Source organism: Gymnoscopelus braueri (assembly GCF_963280865.1).
Source record: "Gymnoscopelus braueri genome assembly, chromosome: 15".
NCBI classification, from domain to species: domain Eukaryota; kingdom Metazoa; phylum Chordata; class Actinopteri; order Myctophiformes; family Myctophidae; genus Gymnoscopelus; species Gymnoscopelus braueri.
Window position 1 is genome coordinate 3459686 of NC_137620.1, and position 20443 is coordinate 3480128.

The 20443-nt window shown below is 41.8% G+C and overlaps 1 protein-coding gene across 1 annotated transcript; it reads left to right on the top strand.

The window, feature by feature from the left end:
• The first annotated feature begins 9787 nt into the window (after nucleotides 1–9787).
• Nucleotides 9788–19923, top strand: LOC308102368 (lysophosphatidic acid receptor 6). Its single transcript, XM_080452053.1, has 4 exons — nucleotides 9788–9958; nucleotides 15284–15530; nucleotides 16128–16376; nucleotides 18482–19923. The coding sequence occupies exons 1-4, from the start codon at nucleotides 9822–9824 to the stop codon at nucleotides 18977–18979; spliced, it is 1131 nt and encodes a 376-aa protein (XP_080308179.1). The 5' UTR covers nucleotides 9788–9821; the 3' UTR covers nucleotides 18980–19923.
• Nucleotides 19924–20443: the final 520 nt, after the last annotated feature.

Genomic DNA, 20443 nt, shown 5'->3' on the forward strand with positions numbered 1-20443 from the left:
GCCAATTAGTGCTAAAATGTTGAAGCGCAAAACCTCTTATCTGCACCAGAACTAGTTGAGCAGCAGACAGAGCTGAAACTTGGGAATTCTATGTTATGTAGACCGTCTAAATGTCTTTCAGTTTGTAGTAATCAATTATTTTCAGAATAAAAAAGTGTCTTGCACCCTTACTGTTTAAGTATTTGTTAGTAACTGTCAAGTTAATTGCATTGCCTTGTTGATTGCTTATGATTAGTGTCAGGTGGTGACACTTTTATCACACCAAGAGTGTGAGTTGATAAAGAAAATGTAATGGTAATACTTGATACAGTACTGTAGAATGTCTTGATCTCAAAATGAGCATAAAAAAGCATTATTTAACAAAAATAATGTTTGTTTGTTTCTAGGTAAAAACCTCCTATGTGCATCTATGTAGATAGGAGGTCATTTTTAGGTGTAGATAGGAGGTTTTGGCATTGAACATTTTGAACTTGTGGTTAGAGGTTGTCATTGCTGCTTAAATGTGAACGTCATTGTCGTGATTTTTTATTAATTGCAGATCAAAATCACGTGAACACTGTGGCAGCCAACAACCCTGTGAAAATATTGTGGTGTGTCGGTTGGAGGGTATGAGGGTATGGGGGTGGGATGGGGTTTGGAGTTATAGGGTGTGGGAGGTGTGGGTGGTGGTTGGGGGGGTATGAGGTGGGGGGTGCATGAGGGTTTGGGTGTGCTGGTTGGGGGCATGGGGACCGGGGGTTCTGGGAGTGGGGGTAATGGGTTGGGTGGGATTTGGGGGTATGAGGGTATGGGGTGGGATGGGGTTTTGAGTTATGGGGGTTGTGAGGTGTGGGCTGGCAGTTGGGGGGTATGGGGTTTGTGGGAGTGGGGGAGTATTGCAGGTGGTGGAGTTGGGGGGTAGAGGGTATGGGGGGGATTATGTTGAGGGGGGCATAGGCCAGTTAGGCCGGATCATACAGGATAGGGTCTTTGTGATGCGAAAGTGTGGTCTAGCCAACACCAACTCAGGACTCCTGAAGTGGGATGGGGTTTTGAGTTATGGAGGTGGAGAGGTGTGGGCTGGCAGTTGGGGGGGGGGGGGGTTGTGGGAGTGGGGGAGTATTGCAGGTGGTGGAGTTGGGGGTAGAGGGTATGGGGGGATTATGTTGAGGAGGGCATGGGTCAGTTAGGCCGGATCATATAGAATAGGGTCTTTGCGATGCGATGTGTGAGTGTGGTCTAGCCAATACCAACTTGGGACTCCTGAATCGCTGCCCTCCACACTCAACTATCTAGCATCAGGGTCTTGAGCTCTACAGTATTGTTGGCTAAGCTGTTACGCCGAAGTGCATCTACGTAGGTGGTGCACTTCTTGTCTCTCCTGGCTTTGCCCTGGGTTGGCTCTCATAGTGTTAGTTTGCTTGCCACTAGTTATGGGTCCCTGACGCAGTGCCCTGCCTCATCCTTCTCTCTCTGACTTTGTCTGTGACCCATGGTAGGTTCCTGTAGAGGACCACATTTCTGATGTGGTCTGTCCATGTGACTCCTAGTGCCATTCATAGCATTCTTGTGTAGACTCCATCCAAGGCCCTTTCCTGTTGTGCTGTGACGGTCCATGTCTCAGCCCCATACAGCAGTACTGACTCCACTGTATCTATACGAACTGTATCTACAGTATACGAACTCTTGAGGTCTTCTCCCATGTCTGATTTCCACACTCTCCTCATCCCATGCAAGGCATTCCAGTCAAGTGCCCCCCGGACCTTCAGGTCCTGTTCCATTGAAGCAGTCCAGGCCCAGGTTATTAGAAGTCCTGGACTGCCTTGAGTAGCTTGTCTCCATCATCTGAACCATCTTCTCAGGAACTCCATAGGCCCGGAGAATGTTCATCAGATTCCCCCGGTGGATGGTGCCAAAAGCCTTTTGGAAGTCATGAAGGTGATCACCACTGAAAGATTCCGCTCCTTACTCCTTCCAGTATCCTCCTCAGCACCAGTATCTGCCCGAGTTTCTCATTACAGGGTCTAAGATGGGTCTAAGACGGTTGAGGATCTTCCTGTTAGCCGTCTTGGCAACTTGTGAGCTCAGGCTAATGCCTTGGTGAGTTCGCCTGACTTTGGTACTGGATCGATGATCATTTTGCTCCACAGCTTCGGCAGCTTGCTAGACGTGTGTGCTTGATAAAATCCAACACCACCTCGTCTATGGGCACATACATCAGAACCTCTGCTGTCACTCCATCTTCCCCGCAGCTCTTGCCTCACTTGATAGTAGCCTTGGCCCTCTGGTACTCATCCATGGTGAACCGTCTGGTTTGGGAAGGTCATGGAAGACAGGAGCATCGGATCATCCTCTTCTTCGGTTGAAGGAGGATTTCCTAGGAGTGTTTTGAAGTGCTGGTACCATGTTTCAACTCGTTCCTCTGCGCTTTCTCCCCAGATCTTGGAAGTCTGAGAAGAGCTTCTGCCAGAAATGTCATTGATGAGCTTCCAGCTCTTGCAATGTTTCTGGTTAACATGCACCTCTTTAATGTCCCTGATCTTTTGGGTCAGCTCCCGTTGTTCCAGTTGCATACACTTGATATAGCTCCTCCTTCCTCCGCTTATATTCCTCCCTCAGACCCTCTCCTTTTTCGTCAGCGACAAAGTCCCTGTGTGCTGCTCTCATCTCCTCCCTGGCTGTGGTGATTCTAGGGTCAAGGCATCCGTCTTTCCTCCTTGCTTATAGGCTCTTTAAGACATTCAATGATCTTACATACTATTCCACTATCCACACCGGACACAAGGTTGGTGATCCAGTTGTATGAGTTAGGGGAGTTGGAGGGCATGAGGGTTTTGGTGGGTGGGGTTTGGGGGGTGTGTTGTGCTGGTTGGGGGGAATGGGGGTTGTGGGAGTGGGGGGGTATTTCAGGTGGTGGAGTTGAGGGTATAGGGGGGATTATGTCGAGGGGTGCCTGGGCCAGTTGTTTTGTAGTCCACCTAATTATTGTTGTTTTTGGAAAAAAGCGTATACAGTCTACTAACCATTTCATCCATTGAAAATGCGCTAGCGTATACCCACGACCACGCGCATCTCGTGCAGGGAATGATTATTGTATACCTCGGAAAACAAACCTAGACCACACCACTGATGCAACTGTTTGCAGCTGTAAATGTATGTATGTACAGCCTGTACTATTTATCATTATTTAGTTATGCAATCACTTAACATCACAGTGCAAAAGCTCCTATCTGCAGAATTATCCAGGAAAAGTGGGGAAAAACCTCCTATCTGCATTTGCAATATGAGATCAGTGTAATTAACATATAATATTGTAATATAATCCAGAAATCCAGAAACGGTGAATTATGTGATGGGTATCATAAAAAAATAGCATTGTGCAAAAAAGATACAACATTTTGTAGTTTTCTTTTTCATTTTCCCAACAATGTTAATTTTTCAGATAGGAGGTTTTGCATTTTGGCCATCGATATACAATCTGTATGGTAGAGTATGTTAATACAATATAACATATACAATCGGGGTGGTTTTATTTTGTCTCTCTGCTCTTCTATTGAGTAATTTAGATCGTGTCAAAGGTCATGTCTCACCTAGACACAGGATCTGACACAAATTTGGACCTGATGGCCAAGATTCAATGTATCCCCTTAAGCAAGCAGGCAGGCTCTATTTGCTCAATGGCAAAAATGTCAGCACTTGCGCAGGAAACCGGGTTCAAATCCAGGGTAGAAGAGGAAAGTTATATAGTGCAGCTTTAATCGAAGTTTGGTTTTCACCTGAGCTATATTTGTGCTTAGAAGTTCTTTGGATAGAACGCTTCCTCGAAGCAAGTCCACTGTTTATAGATGGCTCAATACTGAAGGCTAAATGCCCTAAAGCAGGGGTCTTCAACAGGGGGTCCGGGACCCCTAGGGGGTCCTCAGAGTTACTACAGGGGTTCCGCCAAATCTTTGTGTGATAGGAACTTGTCTTAGGAACTTGTTTTACATGAACAACTTTAACCCTAGAATCCCTGTTCTGAGGGGAACATTTGCAGATCTACAAGCTCACAACGCCTCGCAGCGCGAGTAGATCTGGCGCTTGTAGATCTGCTATTTTCGGCCAAGAGGTTTGGTGTAGAGGGGGGGAAAGAGCAGAGCAAGTATAGAGCCGAAGGTCAAGTTTACTAAGTATTGACGGTTTAAGTGGTTAAATGTCTGAAAATACAGTATATGAAGCTATCTATGAAATCTATGAAGAATTTTAAACTGCAACACAATTGTATACAATATGTAGTGGGGGGTCCCTACTTCATCTCTCTCTCAGCTATGGGGTCCTTGGCCTGAGAACGTTGAAGACCCCTGCCCTAAAGTGTGCAGTGTGAAACATCAGCGTGACGACTAACCTCTGACAACCTTTGTGCTTTGTGTTGTGAACAGTAAAAAAAACAGAGCAGCCAGAAGACAAAGGGACCATGACCGCCTGAAGACGCTCAGCATCTGCAACACAGCCAGCGACATCAGCACGTGCATTTTATCAACTGATAAACTGATGTTTTTTTTAAAAAGCCAAAGTGCGTTAGCTACATTTTTTGACACTGAAAGGTCAAATCAGCCTTTGTGATTTCAGGGGATAAACAATTACCTCATGAACAGCCAGCCATACATCACTTATTTTTCATCAGTTTGATTTGACTTTGCGTAGTTACTACACTTTGGCTTTGTAGGCAAGTATAGCTATCCAGGAACTACACTTTGATTGATTGATTGATTGATTGATTGATTGAATATTTTATTAGGCAAAAATGTAAAACAGCACAGTTACATTTAAAATACTTTGTCTAAAAGGTCCGTTCAAAAAAGTCCTTGCGGTCTTGTTTCCATTGAGGTCCTTGGTATTCAATTCATAGTCATATATAGTGCCACCAACAGTTCAAATATCATCACAAAAAAAATACAGGAAAAAAAAGAATATGTACAAACAAAAACAAAAGCAAAAACAAAATGCAGAGGGGAAAAAATAATACAATATGTACAGTATGTACAATCATCAGTAGAATCATCGTGTCAATTTAACTTTGAGAGTGTCCAAATGTAACCTAATGGACCCGTCAGACATTTGTACGCTCTCAGAGTTACAAATAGATAAAATAAAATGCATTGAAAGTAGCTGCAGCTAAACATTGCCTAAAACACACATTATGGTATGCATTTCTGAGCATCGTGGCTTCAAAAGGAATGAGTGGTTCTGCTGAGACAATTGTACTGTTTTGTAGCTATTTTCAAAGCCCTCAGGATTATGTCTGTATGTATATGTCTATTATGCATATTAAAATATTATGATGTTAGACTTAGGTAGGAATTCAGCATGACCTCGTGCCTAATCACTAGAACACATTGAATTATATGTTGGAATGTTGAATTGAATTAATTTATAGATTTTTTCGGATATTTGCGCCTGTAAATGTGTAAGCTTAACCATATTTTGTAATAAAAAAACTGAACCAAATATTTGTTTTAATTATTATTACTTTAAAAACAATTTTATTATTTTTGTACAATATCTTTTTTTGAACAACAATTAGAAAGACACTAGCATCCTTTTTGGCTTCAGTTCCAATAACATTTTATTTTAAAGGCTTTATTATCCAACAGGAATTATTCAATAATTGCCCATTTTACCATTTACATTATTTGTGCTTGTATTGATTTTGGTGGTAAATGTTGACTCACACTACAGTTGCCTTGGTCTTAGTAGGTCTATCTACAGTATTTCAGAATTGAGACCAAAACCCTATCTATGAATGTAGGCTATCCATTTAATAATCATATGAAATAAATACATATACCTAAATAATGCCTATTAACAGCTATGTTAGTCAATGCATGAATAATTTCATTATGAAATTATTCATGTATTGACTAAATATATTAGTTATAATAACATAAAAACCATCAAACCGACATTACTAATACAAAAATAAAAATAAATTGACCCCGACGTGATTTGAACACGCAACCTTCTGATCTGGAGTCAGACGCGCTACCGTTGCGCCACGAGGTCCTTCCGTGTTCCAGCGACTGTTAAATTTATAAACCTGTAATCACGAGTATTTTTGTGTTTGCATTATTGAATTCACCATACGAATTGTACACATCAATTGTGTTTACCAGTATATTCACGACCTACACATTATTAACCAGTGTTCTGACGTGTATGTTGGGTGAGCTCTGCTTTCGGTTTGACTGTTATATCAGATAACCTTCCTGTACAGTGTTGCCATGTCCGCTTATTATAAGCGACTTTGGGCTTCTTTTTCTGTAAAGTTGCTTGTACATGTTGTTGGTGGTTATGGGTTGCGTTTTTTTGGGCTTGTTTCTAAAGTGCAGTTGCTTATTTGGGCTTGTTTTATTTATTTATTATTATTTAAACCTGTGGTTGTCATGTCATGGTCATGGACCCCCAAATTAATATGTATTTGTCCTAATAACCCTCATCTGAACATGTTTTGTCCCAGGGAGCCATACCAGATTTGTGTTGATAGAATAAATAAATAAAACATTTTATTTCAAGATTTTCGTGAAAATAGCAGATCTAGCTGTGAGCTTGTAGATCGGCTAATTTTCAAATAGATGTAATAAGTTTGAAGTGCTTGTAGCCCTAGTTTGATTGATTAAATACTTGCACATGAAAGTACAGTAAACAAGTTAGTCAGTTAATAGGAATTAAAAAACCCAAGAAAGCCATTGGCTTGTTTCCGTTAGGGTCCTTTGTACTCAATTCATACTTCATAGTGACATTCATTGACAGACAGATATACACTACTAGTAGGCAGAACATCATGGGCTAGGTTATGACTTTTACAGGGGCCAGTTTCGAATTGCAGCCACCTGAATGTACTCTTTTAGGGCATTTTTGAAGCCCTGTCGCTTATTTTGGGCTTGTTTTAATAGACCTGGTTGCTTATTTCTCTTGCGGAATCTGGCAACACTGTTACTGCGCCGTTAGATTCACTCAGGGTTGTTCCTTGTTCGTACTTTTAAAGTAACAAAATATAATGCATAACAACCATAGAGTTATAATACATCACACACAGATAACAACTCCCGGTGTAATCGTGAGCAGAAGGCTGATCATCACGTGACCTCACTTGCAGTGGTGTAAAGTAACTAAGAGCGTTCCCATTTTTTTATTTTGAAAAGTTTTATTTTCTGAAGTTGAAAATATTTTTCTTTATCTTACTATTTAGGGCTATGACTATGACACACCATGGACACTAGAGGGAACTAGAGTTCAATAAATAAATCATTCTGAAGTTATTTGGCTGTGATACACACAGACACTACCCCAAGAATACTCAAATAGTTTTACTTAAGTAAAACAAAAGTATCAATACTGCAACGTAGAAGTACTCTGTTACAAGTAATAGTCCGGAATTCAAAATTGACTTGAGTAAAAGTACAAGAGTATTGACATAAAAATGTACTTAAAGTACCAAAAGTAGAAAGTACTCATTATGCAGAATGAATGTCCCATCTCAAGTTTTCAAATGCATAAATTCAATTATTTGTAACTCAAATCTTTGCTTCTGGGGGTCCCTAGAACAAAATATTTGAGATGGGGGTCCACGGCCAAATATATATCATTTTGGGGGTCCTTGACATGAAAAAGTTTGAGAACCACTGCTTTAAACCAGTCCTAACCATAGCCTTGGTCCAGAGCGTTGTTCTGCTGTGCGAGGTCTCCATTCAGTCATAATAAACACAACCATTTCACTACTGGTGTTCAAATTTCTTTAATAACTGCTGCTATGCTTCACAGCTTGTGTATGGTTAATTGTGGGCTCGCTAATGTATGTGAGCACAGTAATGTTCACTTTGTGTGATGTATCAATTTATTATTCTCCCCCTTTTTTGAATGTGAGAGCTCATAGGCCTATTTTACATTTTGTAAAGTTTTCTTATTATTTGATTAAAGTTAATGCAAAAATACCACTATAAACAGACTAGGTTGTCTCTTTTTTAAATGTCGAGCTTTGGGGGCGCGTCATCTGGTACCATCTGGTGTCAGGATGTAGAAGGGGGTGCATGGGCTAAAACGTTTGGGAACCACTGCCCTAATTTAAGCCCCATTTAACCACTTGAACCACTTGTAGATCGGCTATTATTGGCGAAGAGATTTGATGTAGATGGGAAAAAGCGGTCCAAGTACAGTTGTAACTTGGGTCCCTTTTACTAAAAATAAAGGGTATAAGTGGTTGAGGCCTTTTCACACGGGGAGCGACACGACACAAGACGATCCGTGGGGTCGCACTGTGCCCCTCATGTGAATAGATGCCTTTATACACGTTACATAGAAAAAGGTTTGACACATTTCAACCCTTAAAAAAATAAAATATACCACAATTTTTGTAACACATTTTTTCATCCAGTGCCAATTGCCCAAGCTGTACTCCTGGGCACTACTCTCCCTCTGCCAGCCTGGGGAGAGCCCCGAACTGAGCTCATGCTTCCTTCAATGCATGAGGAATGAGCAGGCCTACATTTCAACCCTTGAAGTGGGTGCGTGAGTACGTGAGATCGTGGTCCCCAGGTGAATTTAAGACCTCAAACAAAAAACGAACACAAAAAGATCATTACTGTGTTAAAAGTAATCAACAATCTATACAATAAGAACTGGTCAAACATTGGCCAAATTGTCAGATAAGAAAGAGAAAGAGTCACACATTTAGAAAATAGCCGATCTACATGCTCACAACGCCTCTAGATCATCTAATTTACACAAGATTTATCTGTGGAAACGAGTCAAACTTAAATGTAATGCCTCAACTCCTACAATTCCAAGTGCTTGTCAGGGTGGGGGGTCCCCGGTGAAAATATGATTATTTTGGGGGGTCGCGGCCGTTTTGTTTTCCTTTGAGCACATCACGGACCGGACTAAGATGGCCCAGGGGCCGGTTCTGGCCCTCGGGCTGATTCTGGCCCTCGGGCCGTACTTTGCCCATGTGTGGTGGTATAAAGTGAGGTATTTTGAACGTACTACAGTTGAACCACACAGCCACCTCTTTTAGATCGTGGATCATGGCTGCCATCAACACTGTGGCGGCCTCTTCAGTTTCCAGTCACGTCGGCCACTTCTGGCAGAAATCTAGGACAATAAATTTCACTTTGACTGTCTTCCTTTATTGCAGCTGTAACTGAGAAACAGAGTGGGCACTGTGTGTGTGTGTGTGTGTGTGTGTGTGTGTGTGTGTGTGTGTGTGTGTGTGTGTGTGTGTGTGTGTGTGTGTGTGTGTGTGTGTGTGTGTGTGTGTGTGTGTGTGTGTGTCTCTGTGTGTGTGTGTGTGTGTGTGTGTGTGTGTGTGTGTGTGCGTGTGTGTGTGTGTGTGTGTGTGTGTGTGTGTGTGTGTGTGTGTGTGTGTGTGTGTCAGTGTGTGTGTGTGTGTGTGTGTGTCCAAAAGCGTGGGAGATAAAAGCCCCTCTCAGTCTGAATCCACGTATTAAGTGAGATATTGATGGAGAGACAGAACAGAGAGTGACTGTATAGGATGACTGCATTGAAAGAGGCTGGTGGTTGTAAAGTCATTGAGCGTACATAGCAGGTGACAGGACGAGAAGGATGATGCCACCATAGATATCTGGATGAATGTACGGAACATTAAGAGAGAGAGAGAGAGAGAGAGAGAGAGAGAGAGAGAGAGAGAGAGAGAGAGAGAGAGAGAGAGAGAGAGAGAGAGAGAGCACGAGAGTGACTCGAACTTCTCTTCAGATTACACAGTTTCCTGTACTTGCAAACGGTCTGATGCAACCAACGCAGACGTGGGCAAAGACAGACAGACAGCCAGGGGAGAGGTAGAAAAACGCATGCTGTGTGTGAAGAGAGTGCATCAAAGAATTTTTGAATTATATATATATATATATATATATATTTATAATAATCTTCCTCTCATCATCATCATCGAGTCCTGGACCTTTGTTTCTTCATCACCTCAAGTCAAAAGGTAAAAGAACTCAGCCTATAGACAGGCCTGTTGCAGCTAAATTTATGTGTCCATATAACGTTAGAATTCATCTGGATGGCTTTGCGTGACTTTCTTGAGGGAATTGTGTTGGTTATTTTCATGTTTTTATTTTGGAGTGGGGTGGGCTTCCACGTTACAAACAATCATAAGACCAAAAATGGCGGTAATAGAAAAAAGAAAAGAAAAAAATAAACTATAGATACAAGGTTTCTGCCCGACAGCAACCATAATAGATAGAAAACCATTATTGCACATGCGTGTGTGTGCAGTAGTACTTCTCATATAGAAACTCACTATTGCACGTGTGCGTAGGCAGTCTGTAGGCAGTCTGTAGAAATTGAAAATATGACACACGTAGGTGTGTGTGTGTGTGGTGATGATACATACTGTAATACTGAAGAGAAAACAAACTGTTCCTACACTAAATCACTTTCCCATAGATTACTAATGAATTAGAAGAACATGCAAGTAAAGATACATGCAAGTAAAAACAATATCAAACAATTGTAAGGGCACGGCCCCATCGCACTTTTATTTTACCTCTGGGGCGGAATCTGCCAATGCTTTGCCAATGCAAATGCACAAGACCAAGAATCCACGCATTTGCATTGACGCATTGGCAGATTCCGCCCCAGAGGTAAAATAAAAGTGCGGTGGGCCGTGCCCTAATGGAACCAAATGTGAAATAAACCCCCCCCCCCCCCCAAAACAGTGGTGGAAAAAGTACTCACATTTTTTACTTAAGTAAAAGTATCAATACTGCAATATAGAAATACTCTGACAAGTAAAAGTCCAGAATTCGAAATGTACTTGAGTAAAAGTACAAAAGTATTGGCATCAAAATGTACTTAAAGTACCAAAAGTAAAAGTACTCATTATGCAGAATGTCCCATTTCACAAGTTCAAAATGTATATAAATATTTTGAAAATAGCATATCTACAAGTTCACAATGCGTCGCATCGCGACGCATTGTGAGCTTGTAGATCGGCTATTTTCAAATGGCCGAAATGGATATAGGGCTGAAGTGGTTAATGTATGTTTTGTGATAATAATCTAAATCTGCAAAGTAACTACTGTAGTATAAAGCTGTCAAATAATTGTAGTGGAGTAAAAGTACAATATTTGCCTCTGAGATAGAAGAAAGAAAGTATTGAAAATGGGAAATACTCCAGTAACGTAAACATTCCTCAAAAGTGTACTTAAGTAAATGTACTTAGTTACTTTACACCACTGAAAAAAACAAGAGGAACAAAAAATGGTGGTGGTTTCCTTGATGTTGCATCTTTCACCACATAGTAAGTAATGAAACAGTTTGAAAGGTTGGGACCTACATACAAACCACAGAAAGATCTTCCCAAACTTGGCAGATGAGCAAATATTATGTTCAAATATGTTAGGGTTAAGTGGTTGAACTGATTTTAAGAACCACTGCAGATCGCAAAGCACCTCTGCGTTCGGCAGCAATAGCAGCCAACGCGTTGTGAGCTTGTAGATCGGCTGTTTTCAGCAGAGCTATTTAGTGCAGAGAGAAAACAGGAGAGGGCCTCCTACAGGGACTCTGGTCATCTAAGTTCTATCAAATTTTACGTCAATCAAGCTGCCAAGGTACTTGTCAGTAACACCTGCAACTTCATGGTTAGAACAGTGGCTCTCAAAGTGGGGTCCGTCAGGGGGTCCCAGGGGGTACCTGTATATTTCGGTTATTAGAAGATAGCCGGCACTAGATCGGTTATTATAAACTTTTCAAACATTCAAACATTTTAGCAGCACAAATCTTGTACTGGGATACCTGGGACAAAGGGTTTTTAGATGGGGGTTCGCGGCCAGATACAAATTACATTTTGGACTCCTTGACATGAAAAGGTCTGAGGAGTAGAGAGCTTGCAGCTAGCACAGCTAGCTACAGCTTGTAGCACATAAAACATAAAACATTTGAAATATGGAGAACAACAATAATGTAGTTTGGCCCTGGAACTTTTCATAGGTTAAGTATAGAACCCACAAACAGACGTAACCATTTCCATCCTGGCCTCCCTATTTTGAGCCTGTTATTACAGGCGAAAAGTATTTTTTATATTTTCAACAATTTTCACTTCGAAAATACAGAAAATAGCCGATCTACAAGCTCCCAGTGAGACAGTGAGCTTGTAGATTGGCAATTTTTGCTATTTATGCTATTTTTGTGCGACACATACAACGAACAATAAAATAGGCCAGTAATTTATGAGGAAAAAATCATAAAAAGATGAGATACACATTTCTTTGCTGTCGGGCAGAAACCTCTTATCTTTTAACCTTTTGTGTTTTCATAAATTAACGCCTTACTTGATCATACGACCGTGTCACACAAAAGCATCAAAAGTAGCAGATCCACAAGCTCGTATAAGCGCCCGTTTTGATTTTCTGCCTGATAGATGATTGACAATATAGCGGTATAACCAGGACGTGTGTCACCACAATCTATAGGACACAGATCTAATCACAACATCCTGCATTGGTGGTTCTGGTTCATGACCAGTGTCACATGCCAAATGCCAAATGTCAAAATGTCAAACTTTCGGGTCAATATAACACTCTCTGTGGTAACTCAACACACCAGATTTTAGGGCCGACTGCATGTATCCTTCTCATTCCTAGTATGAGTCTCACGGTCTCCACCAGTGGTGTAAAGTAACAAAGTACATTTACTCAAGTACAATTTTGAGGTATTTTACTGGAGTATTTCCAATTGTCAGTACTTTTACTTCTACTCCACTACATCTCAGAGGCAAATATTGAACTTTTACTCCACTACAATTATTTGAAAACTCTAGTTACTTTGCAGATATAAATGATTACATTATAAAACATACATTAACCACTTTAGCCCTATTTTGTACCGAGGCTATTTGAAAATAGCCGATCTACAAGCTTACTATTTTCAAACATTTTAGTACTTTTACTTTTGGTACTTTAAATACATTTTGATGCCAATACTTTTGTACTTTTACTCAAGTACATTTTGAATTCCGGACTTCTACGTTGCAATATTGATACGTTTACTTAAGTAAAACATTTGAATACTTTTTCCACCATTGGTCTCCACTATAACTAAAAAAAGGTTACCAGCACTAGCACGTCACTAGCAGTCATGAAGATTTAAAATACATAATGACAGACTAAAGAAATATTAGCGAGCTACTTTCGTTGCTGTCCGGCAGAAACCAGCTAACTCCATTTTGACGCTTTTGTATTTTTTTCCCATAAATCAGGGCCATTGAACACCCTTTACGTCTGTGTGTTGGTAAAAACAATATTGAACCAATGAAAAGCATTAAAAAGCGTTTCTGACAAAACCAGCTAACTCCATTGGATCCTCAAACATTCTGCTAAACCAGCTTCCACCGGAGCTAGCTAGTTTTGCTGACTCCAGGCTCCACCCCCTTTTGACCTCCAACCTCATTGTGAGCTTGGAGGTCCATTCAGCTGTTCTTATCAATGATGAACAAAACCGCCTAAAAAAAAATTATTTCCTGAAAAATGAACATTTTGAATTTTGCCGGACAGCAGAGATATTGTTGTTCATCAGTGTGTTGTAAAAAGTGGGTGAAAATTGCAGTGTGAAAGAGGAAAGGGTAATTTCAGAGGAAATGTTAATGCATTTTGTAGGACTGTCAAACGGAGGAAACTCCCTTGTTATGGGTATGAAAAACTGAGTAAATGAGTAAGATAGAAAAGGTTACTGTCCTTTTGAACACCACTTTTCAGAGAGAGCAGACACTTTTTAAGAAAGTGGCACAACAGAAATGAATGACACCATGTCTCCTTTCCATCTTGTGTCACCAGTGAGCTTCCTCAAAACTACTTTTACACAACGATGGCAGAGAAATGGGACGAACATGTGGTGGCCTCTATGTGACCAAATTTAACTTGTGAAAACCAATGAATGTAATGTATCATCACTGTGTACTGTATTGTGTGGACCAGTTACTTCAAACTATGTCCTAGTACATTTTTATTGCAATCATTGAACTCATATTTTCACTTTGCAATCAATCCTGTCTGTGTGCTGTACTGTGTGTGTGTGTGTGTGTGTGTGTGTGTGTGTGTGTGTGTGTGTGTGTGTGTGTGTGTGTGTGTGTGTGTGTGTGTGTGTGTGTGTGTGTGTGTGTGCGTGCGTGCGTGCGTGCGTGCGTGCGTGTGTGTGTGTGTGTGCACATGCGTGTGTGCTTGCATGCATGTGCAATTTGTGTTTTTATGTTTGTGCGTGCAGACAGTGCACCATTTTGCATGTGCACAGCTGTCAAGATCATGCACAGATTGACCTTATCGTGAGCTCACGTGTGACCTGTCTCCATTTCACAAACCTTTAATACTGCACTACATCGTCCAGTTTCTATAGTCATAAATCAAATGAGAATTACATTTTATAGACCGCACAAGCTTCTATTTCTAAAAAAAAAAAAACGTTTACAATAAGCTCAACAGTATAATATCTCCAATACATAGGACGTAGGAGCTTTGCAAGAGGTGGGCCCCTATAAACTCTTCTAGCTTGTTATGTACATGAAAGGAATTTTACTTGTCCCAGTTAAGAAATAACTCTAAAACAGGGGTGGGCAACTTTGATGATGGAGAGGGCCACTATATTTCCACACTCACTCCAGAGGGCCACATTGCATATTGTTGCTGTCGGGCAGAAACCTCTTATCTCCATATTTTAACTTTTTTCATAAATGAATGCCGTACCTCGTCATTCTGGTATGTCACACAAAAGCAGCAAAAATAGCTGATCTACAAGCTCAAAACGTGTCGCATCGCGACGCGTTTTGAGCTCGTAGATCTGCTATTTTTGCTACTTTTGGAATTGGAATCCTGAATTCTTTTTTGGTATTTTGAATTGGAATCCTGAAAAGTTTCATTTTTATTTCATTTCAAATTAATTTAGTTGTACTTAAGTTAACTTTATGAACTTAAATACATATATATTGGACATAAAAAAGTTATTAAGCTAATATAGACTGAAGTAATTATAGCGGGTCATGTTTGCATGTTTCGAATTGTAACAGCTGAAATCAATAATACATCAGTATTCCGATATTAACCTGCGGGCCGCATTGAGTGAAGGTGAGGGATGCATGTGGCCCCGGGCCGCCAGTTGCCCATTTATGCTCTAAAACATATTTAAAGGAGCATACTGTACAGTCAAATGTTATAATATACTCATACTCTCTCTCTCTCTTTCTCTCTCTTCTCTCTCTCTCTCTCTCTCTCTCTCTCTCTCTCTCTCTCTCTCTCTCTCTCTCTCTCTCTCCCTCCCTCAGGCCCCGAACCATGCCCATGTCCAACGCCACCCCGACCAGCTGCGACAGCAACGGCACACACAACTCCACGGGCGAGGTGGGCGGCGTCTTCGTGGCGGTCTACGGCGCCACCACCGCCGTGGGCCTCGTCTTCAACCTCACGGCCCTCGTCGTCTTCTGCCGCTTCAACAGCAAGTCGCGCTCGCACACCACCGTCTACATGACCAACCTGGCCGCGGCGGACCTGCTCCTGGTGCTGGCGCTGCCGGTGAGGATCTAAATCTGACATTTTGCACTGGTTGTTTTGTCCTCTTTATTATTATTAACTTTTTTGCATTGCATTTGCTGCACCCATACTCTGTTAGTGGTCGTTACTTTTTAGGCGTTTTTATTATAGAGGTACTTTTAATTTTCATGTGTCCATTTGAGCTGTGAATGGCAATGTATTGCACATGAACTTTTTAGTGTTGGTCCTTTAACCTGTCCACCCTGAATGCCCTTATTTGGATATATGTTTTCCCTTTTTTTTCCCCCCTTTTGCTCTTCCCTAGATCTACAAGCTCTCTATATGGCATCACTGTACTTAGCCTGAGCCTGTAGATTTGGTGGGTGTGTCAGTAGGTTAATCACTACCACAGCTGCCTTTGATTGTATGTGCCTCTCCTCCTGTATTTAAACACGCCTTGACATGCAATGTATCAAGAGCTGATGAAGACCGGTTACGGTCGAAACGTTGCCTAACAATAAATACAACTCTGGGAGCTTAAACGGTGTGCGGATTTCCCCTCCTTTTCCTGATGTACGTATTGTTGTCCAGCACCCGATTAATTGTTTTAGGATGTGCGTGCTTACCCCTCGTTCCTAGGTGAGGATCTACTACCACCTGGGCTTCCATCCCCACCAGAGGCTGTGCGAGTGGGCCGGCCTGGTGCTGCTGGTCAACATGTACGGCAGCATATTCCTCCTCATGTGCATCTGCCTGGACCGCTGCATGGCCGTCTCCTTCCCCATGTCGGTTCGAGTGCGGGACGCCCGGAAGAAGTCTCCTCTGATCTGCCTGGGGATCTGGGTTTTCACCTTCGGCGCCAGCCTGCCCAGCTACCTTTTGCAGGACGTATGTATATAGGCTATACCATCTGTGTACATAATCAACCCGATCTCACACAACACGGTGAAAGAGCACGGATTGACATTCCGTACATAGAAAGTCTGCGAATCCCCTCCATTGACTTAGTTACGTTTTGGACCATGTCGGAGGCGAGCAGTCTCAAGCGAACTGGAGCCACGTAAGGCACCACCGAGCGAGCAAAAGCAAGCGAGTTTCCGTGCCAAACGTTGCGACGTTCGCTTGAGCCTACTCAGCGCCGTCCAAGTTATATACCGATAGGCACAGAATCGTAAAATCATGTTGTGGGGACTGCTCTGCTTCCGGGTTGCAACCCATGTTATTTCACCGTGGGATTCGCGGCTCCGGCACATGCAGGGCTTTCCGGGGTTTCTATTTGTTTATTTCGTCTAGTCGTCTATTTCACCGTGTTCTGTGAGATCAGGCTGACATAATACAACAAGTGCAATAGTTCATGTTTTATTTTTGTACCCATATCCATATAGCCTGGTAAACACCCCGGTCGCGGAATTCAATTTCATTTTCATTTGATGAAAATGAAAATTTATTCCACGACTGGGTGGTTTACCAGGCTAACCATAGCCTCTACAGTATATTGTAATCTTTATCATTATTATGTTGATCTAATCGTTTATTTACTTGTAAATATTTTGTAATACTGCCATTATGGAGTGTAAAGACCCATTTATACTCTAAATTAAATACGTATTATGTATACTCTCTGCTTCCATTTCATCTGTCTTTCTGCACGTTGTCAGAAAGCTTGCAGATGCGATAGAAGGAGATGGAGAGACAACATGCCGCTTTTTCTCTTTTTGCCGCCTTCTTAGTATTAAATACCATGTAGATACAACTACAAAATGTCCTCCTCCTCAATAGTGAACGGGAATCAAAGGGAATACGATACGATACGATAATACTTTATTGTCAGTTCACACTGAAATTTGTCTTGCGACCCAGCAGCCATGTATGCAACAATAAACAGTACACACATTTGACATGACACAAGAAAAACTAAACAAAATACATACATAAAGACATACAAAGACAAGAGCAGTGTCTCCTCTCAGCCTACCCCTGGCCTATAACTCCTGATTAAGCCTCAGTGTCGTCTGATGGACAAAGGACCTCTTCAGTTTGACCTTATTGTATGTAGGAACACTGTATCTCCTTCCTGAAGGCAGCAACCTATATTCTCCATACAAAGCATGGCTAGTGTTTGAAGTGATATTCCTTGCCAACCTTATCATACTGTCATTATACGTAGTTGTATAGAGCCTCTGAAGTGGTTGTCCAACAATCTTTGAACAAATGTTCAGTTGCTGCAGCAGTTGTGACTTTAAGGCTACGGACAGACATCCATACCAGGTGGTACTACAGTACTGAAGAACACTCATAATAACAGAAGTGAAAAACAAAAGAAGAATCACGTACATTGCATTTGGGATTGTGTAGGTCGGTAGGAAATGTTACCCTATTCTGCCCTCTAGTCTCGTGGATGAAATCATTCAAGTATGTGATCATTCTGAACACGTACCTGTACATACATACGTACGTACCGTTCTGAACAGGAGTATAATAAATGGGCCTTAATGCAACCGATAAACCTCGCTGAGACAAATTCCACACAGTGTGCATAGGGCTGTCACCATTACAAATTGAAGTTGTCCCACAAATAATTGCAATTTTAGTTTTTGGCATTGAACAATGGAACATTTTAGGCTTTGTAATAAAAAAATGCACAGGGCAGATATGACAAATAACTTAAATATACAAAGAAAGTATTGACATATTTAATAATTTTGTACTTAGCAGAAATAGCTGATCTACAAGCTTAAAACACGTCACAAAGTGAGACATTGTAAGCTAGCTTGTAGGTCTGCTATTTCAGCTATTTGGGGATTTTGTTTTGAAAATGTATGAAAATTCTAATCGAACATTTTTTGATTATAACGATTATGCAAAGAATTTCGCGGTTATCTCAAATAATTGCGATCGGGCGATTATGTTATAACTGTGACAGACCTTAGTGTGCACACATACCTGGCAAATGAAATAACATGATTCTCATTCTGATTCTCATTCTGAAACAGCGCAAGGTCTCCTCCAAGCTGGACTGCTTTGGTAGCCTGCCCGTCTACACCTACACTCACCCGGGCATCGTCTTCTCGACGCTGACCGTAGGGTTCGGCATCCCGCTCAGCGTGATGCTGGCCTGCTCCTGGGGCCTGTTCAGGGCCATCCGGCGCAGCGCCGTGGCCCAGACGGACCTGGTCAACAGCCGGAAGATCAACCGGATGATCGGCGTCAGCCTCTTCATCTTCCTCCTGAGCTTCCTGCCGTACCACGCCGTCCTCGGCCTGCTCTACCTCTACAGGGAGGACGTGCCCTGCCCCCTGCTGGGCGCATACCGCTACAGCCTGATGCTGGCGTGCCTCAACGCCATGTTGGATCCCGTGGCGTACTATTTCACCACGGAGACGTTCAGGAAGAGGATGGACTTGGACGACGTGAGGAAGAAGTTCCAGTTGAACAGTCACAGCTCTGTGCAGGGACACAACAACAAAACGGAGGCGCCTATCAATACTTAAAGACTGAATGAAGCGGTATTTTGAGAGTTATTTAATTTCCGTATACTTATGAATTTCCTGGTGACACGGGAGCTGGCAGGGTCTCAGCCAATCACAGCGATGGGGGCGGAGTTGGAACCCACCAAGCTAAGCAGTGATTCTTGGCATTGTGTGACCCCATGATGCAATGTCAGTCCATAAAGTAAAGAAAATATCAAACAAAGGCAATGCTGAATCAAGTTTCTGTTACTGTTACTGTATTGCCTATTTCTCACCTCGTTTTCAGAAACATAGCATGGTGGTATATAATAACTGGAGGTGGTGTCCAAGCATGGCCAGCATTGGCCACCCATTAATTTCAATGAAACTGGTGTGTCTAGCACAATGAATTATAGCTCTATTTGAAAGATTGACTGAGGTGTTTGTCATGATATTATTAGTTTAAATTGTTTAGTACACCGCTGATGTAATGACGCATTATGTTTTTGTTTGACAGGAAGTAATTAAGATTGGACTTTTGCATCTATCATCAACTATGTCCCCATTAGGAATGCAGATATGCTCTAAAACAGCTGGGTGGAAAAAAACCTTCTCAGCTTGTCTTTAAGGGATGTTGACAGTTCTGACTTAAAGTACATTGTAGCCCCATGTGTCAGCGAGAGGGAACTGTTTTGGTACTCTCAAACCTAATAATGCTATTTTTCTTTATTTTTTTCCCAGACACTTTTGCTTTTAAATTACTGTTTTACATCAACAACAGTTGATTAGTGAGCCATTGCTGTCTAGATTTACAATGTACAGCAGGAGTGATAACCTCGAGTGCTTATGCATCGAGAAGAGATACAAATGATCTCAGTTTCAAACTTGCACGGTGGACTAAAGTTGGACTGGGCCCCACTTTAAATGTTGTGTTTACAAACAGCATTACATGTTCCTACTCCTTATACCTGTACTAACGCACATAGAGGAAGGAAACTGACACGTTTCACCCATGGGCCTTCCTCAGCCTTTCTCAACTACTGTGTTTCTGAGAAATGCTGAGGAAGGCCCATATATATATCCACGCCCAACTATATTATTCACCACAGTTGTCTTTATAGTTGTGGTGTGGACTCTGCCATCCACTAGACTTTGAACAATTTGTAAAACTAAATTTATAATTATAGTTGTGTTTAGTGTGGATGACACTTAAGCCATATAATAAGATAAGCACCTTTTCAAATTCTCCAGTTCATTTGCCTTGGTGTAACTCTTCGTTACATGTCAATACTTAAAGTAGTTTTGTCTTCCCGTCATTGCATTTGATTGCTTCCTCCACTAGTCTACAATGATTCTCACAATGGTTTGCAGGCAGGCGGGCAGGCAGGCAGGCAGGCAGGCAGGCAGGCAGGCAGGCAGGCAGGCAGGCAGGCAGACAGATGCCAGCCAGAGGGAAGTCAAATTGGGCCATCATGTGATAAAGAGGAAACGCCTGTGTGTGTGTGT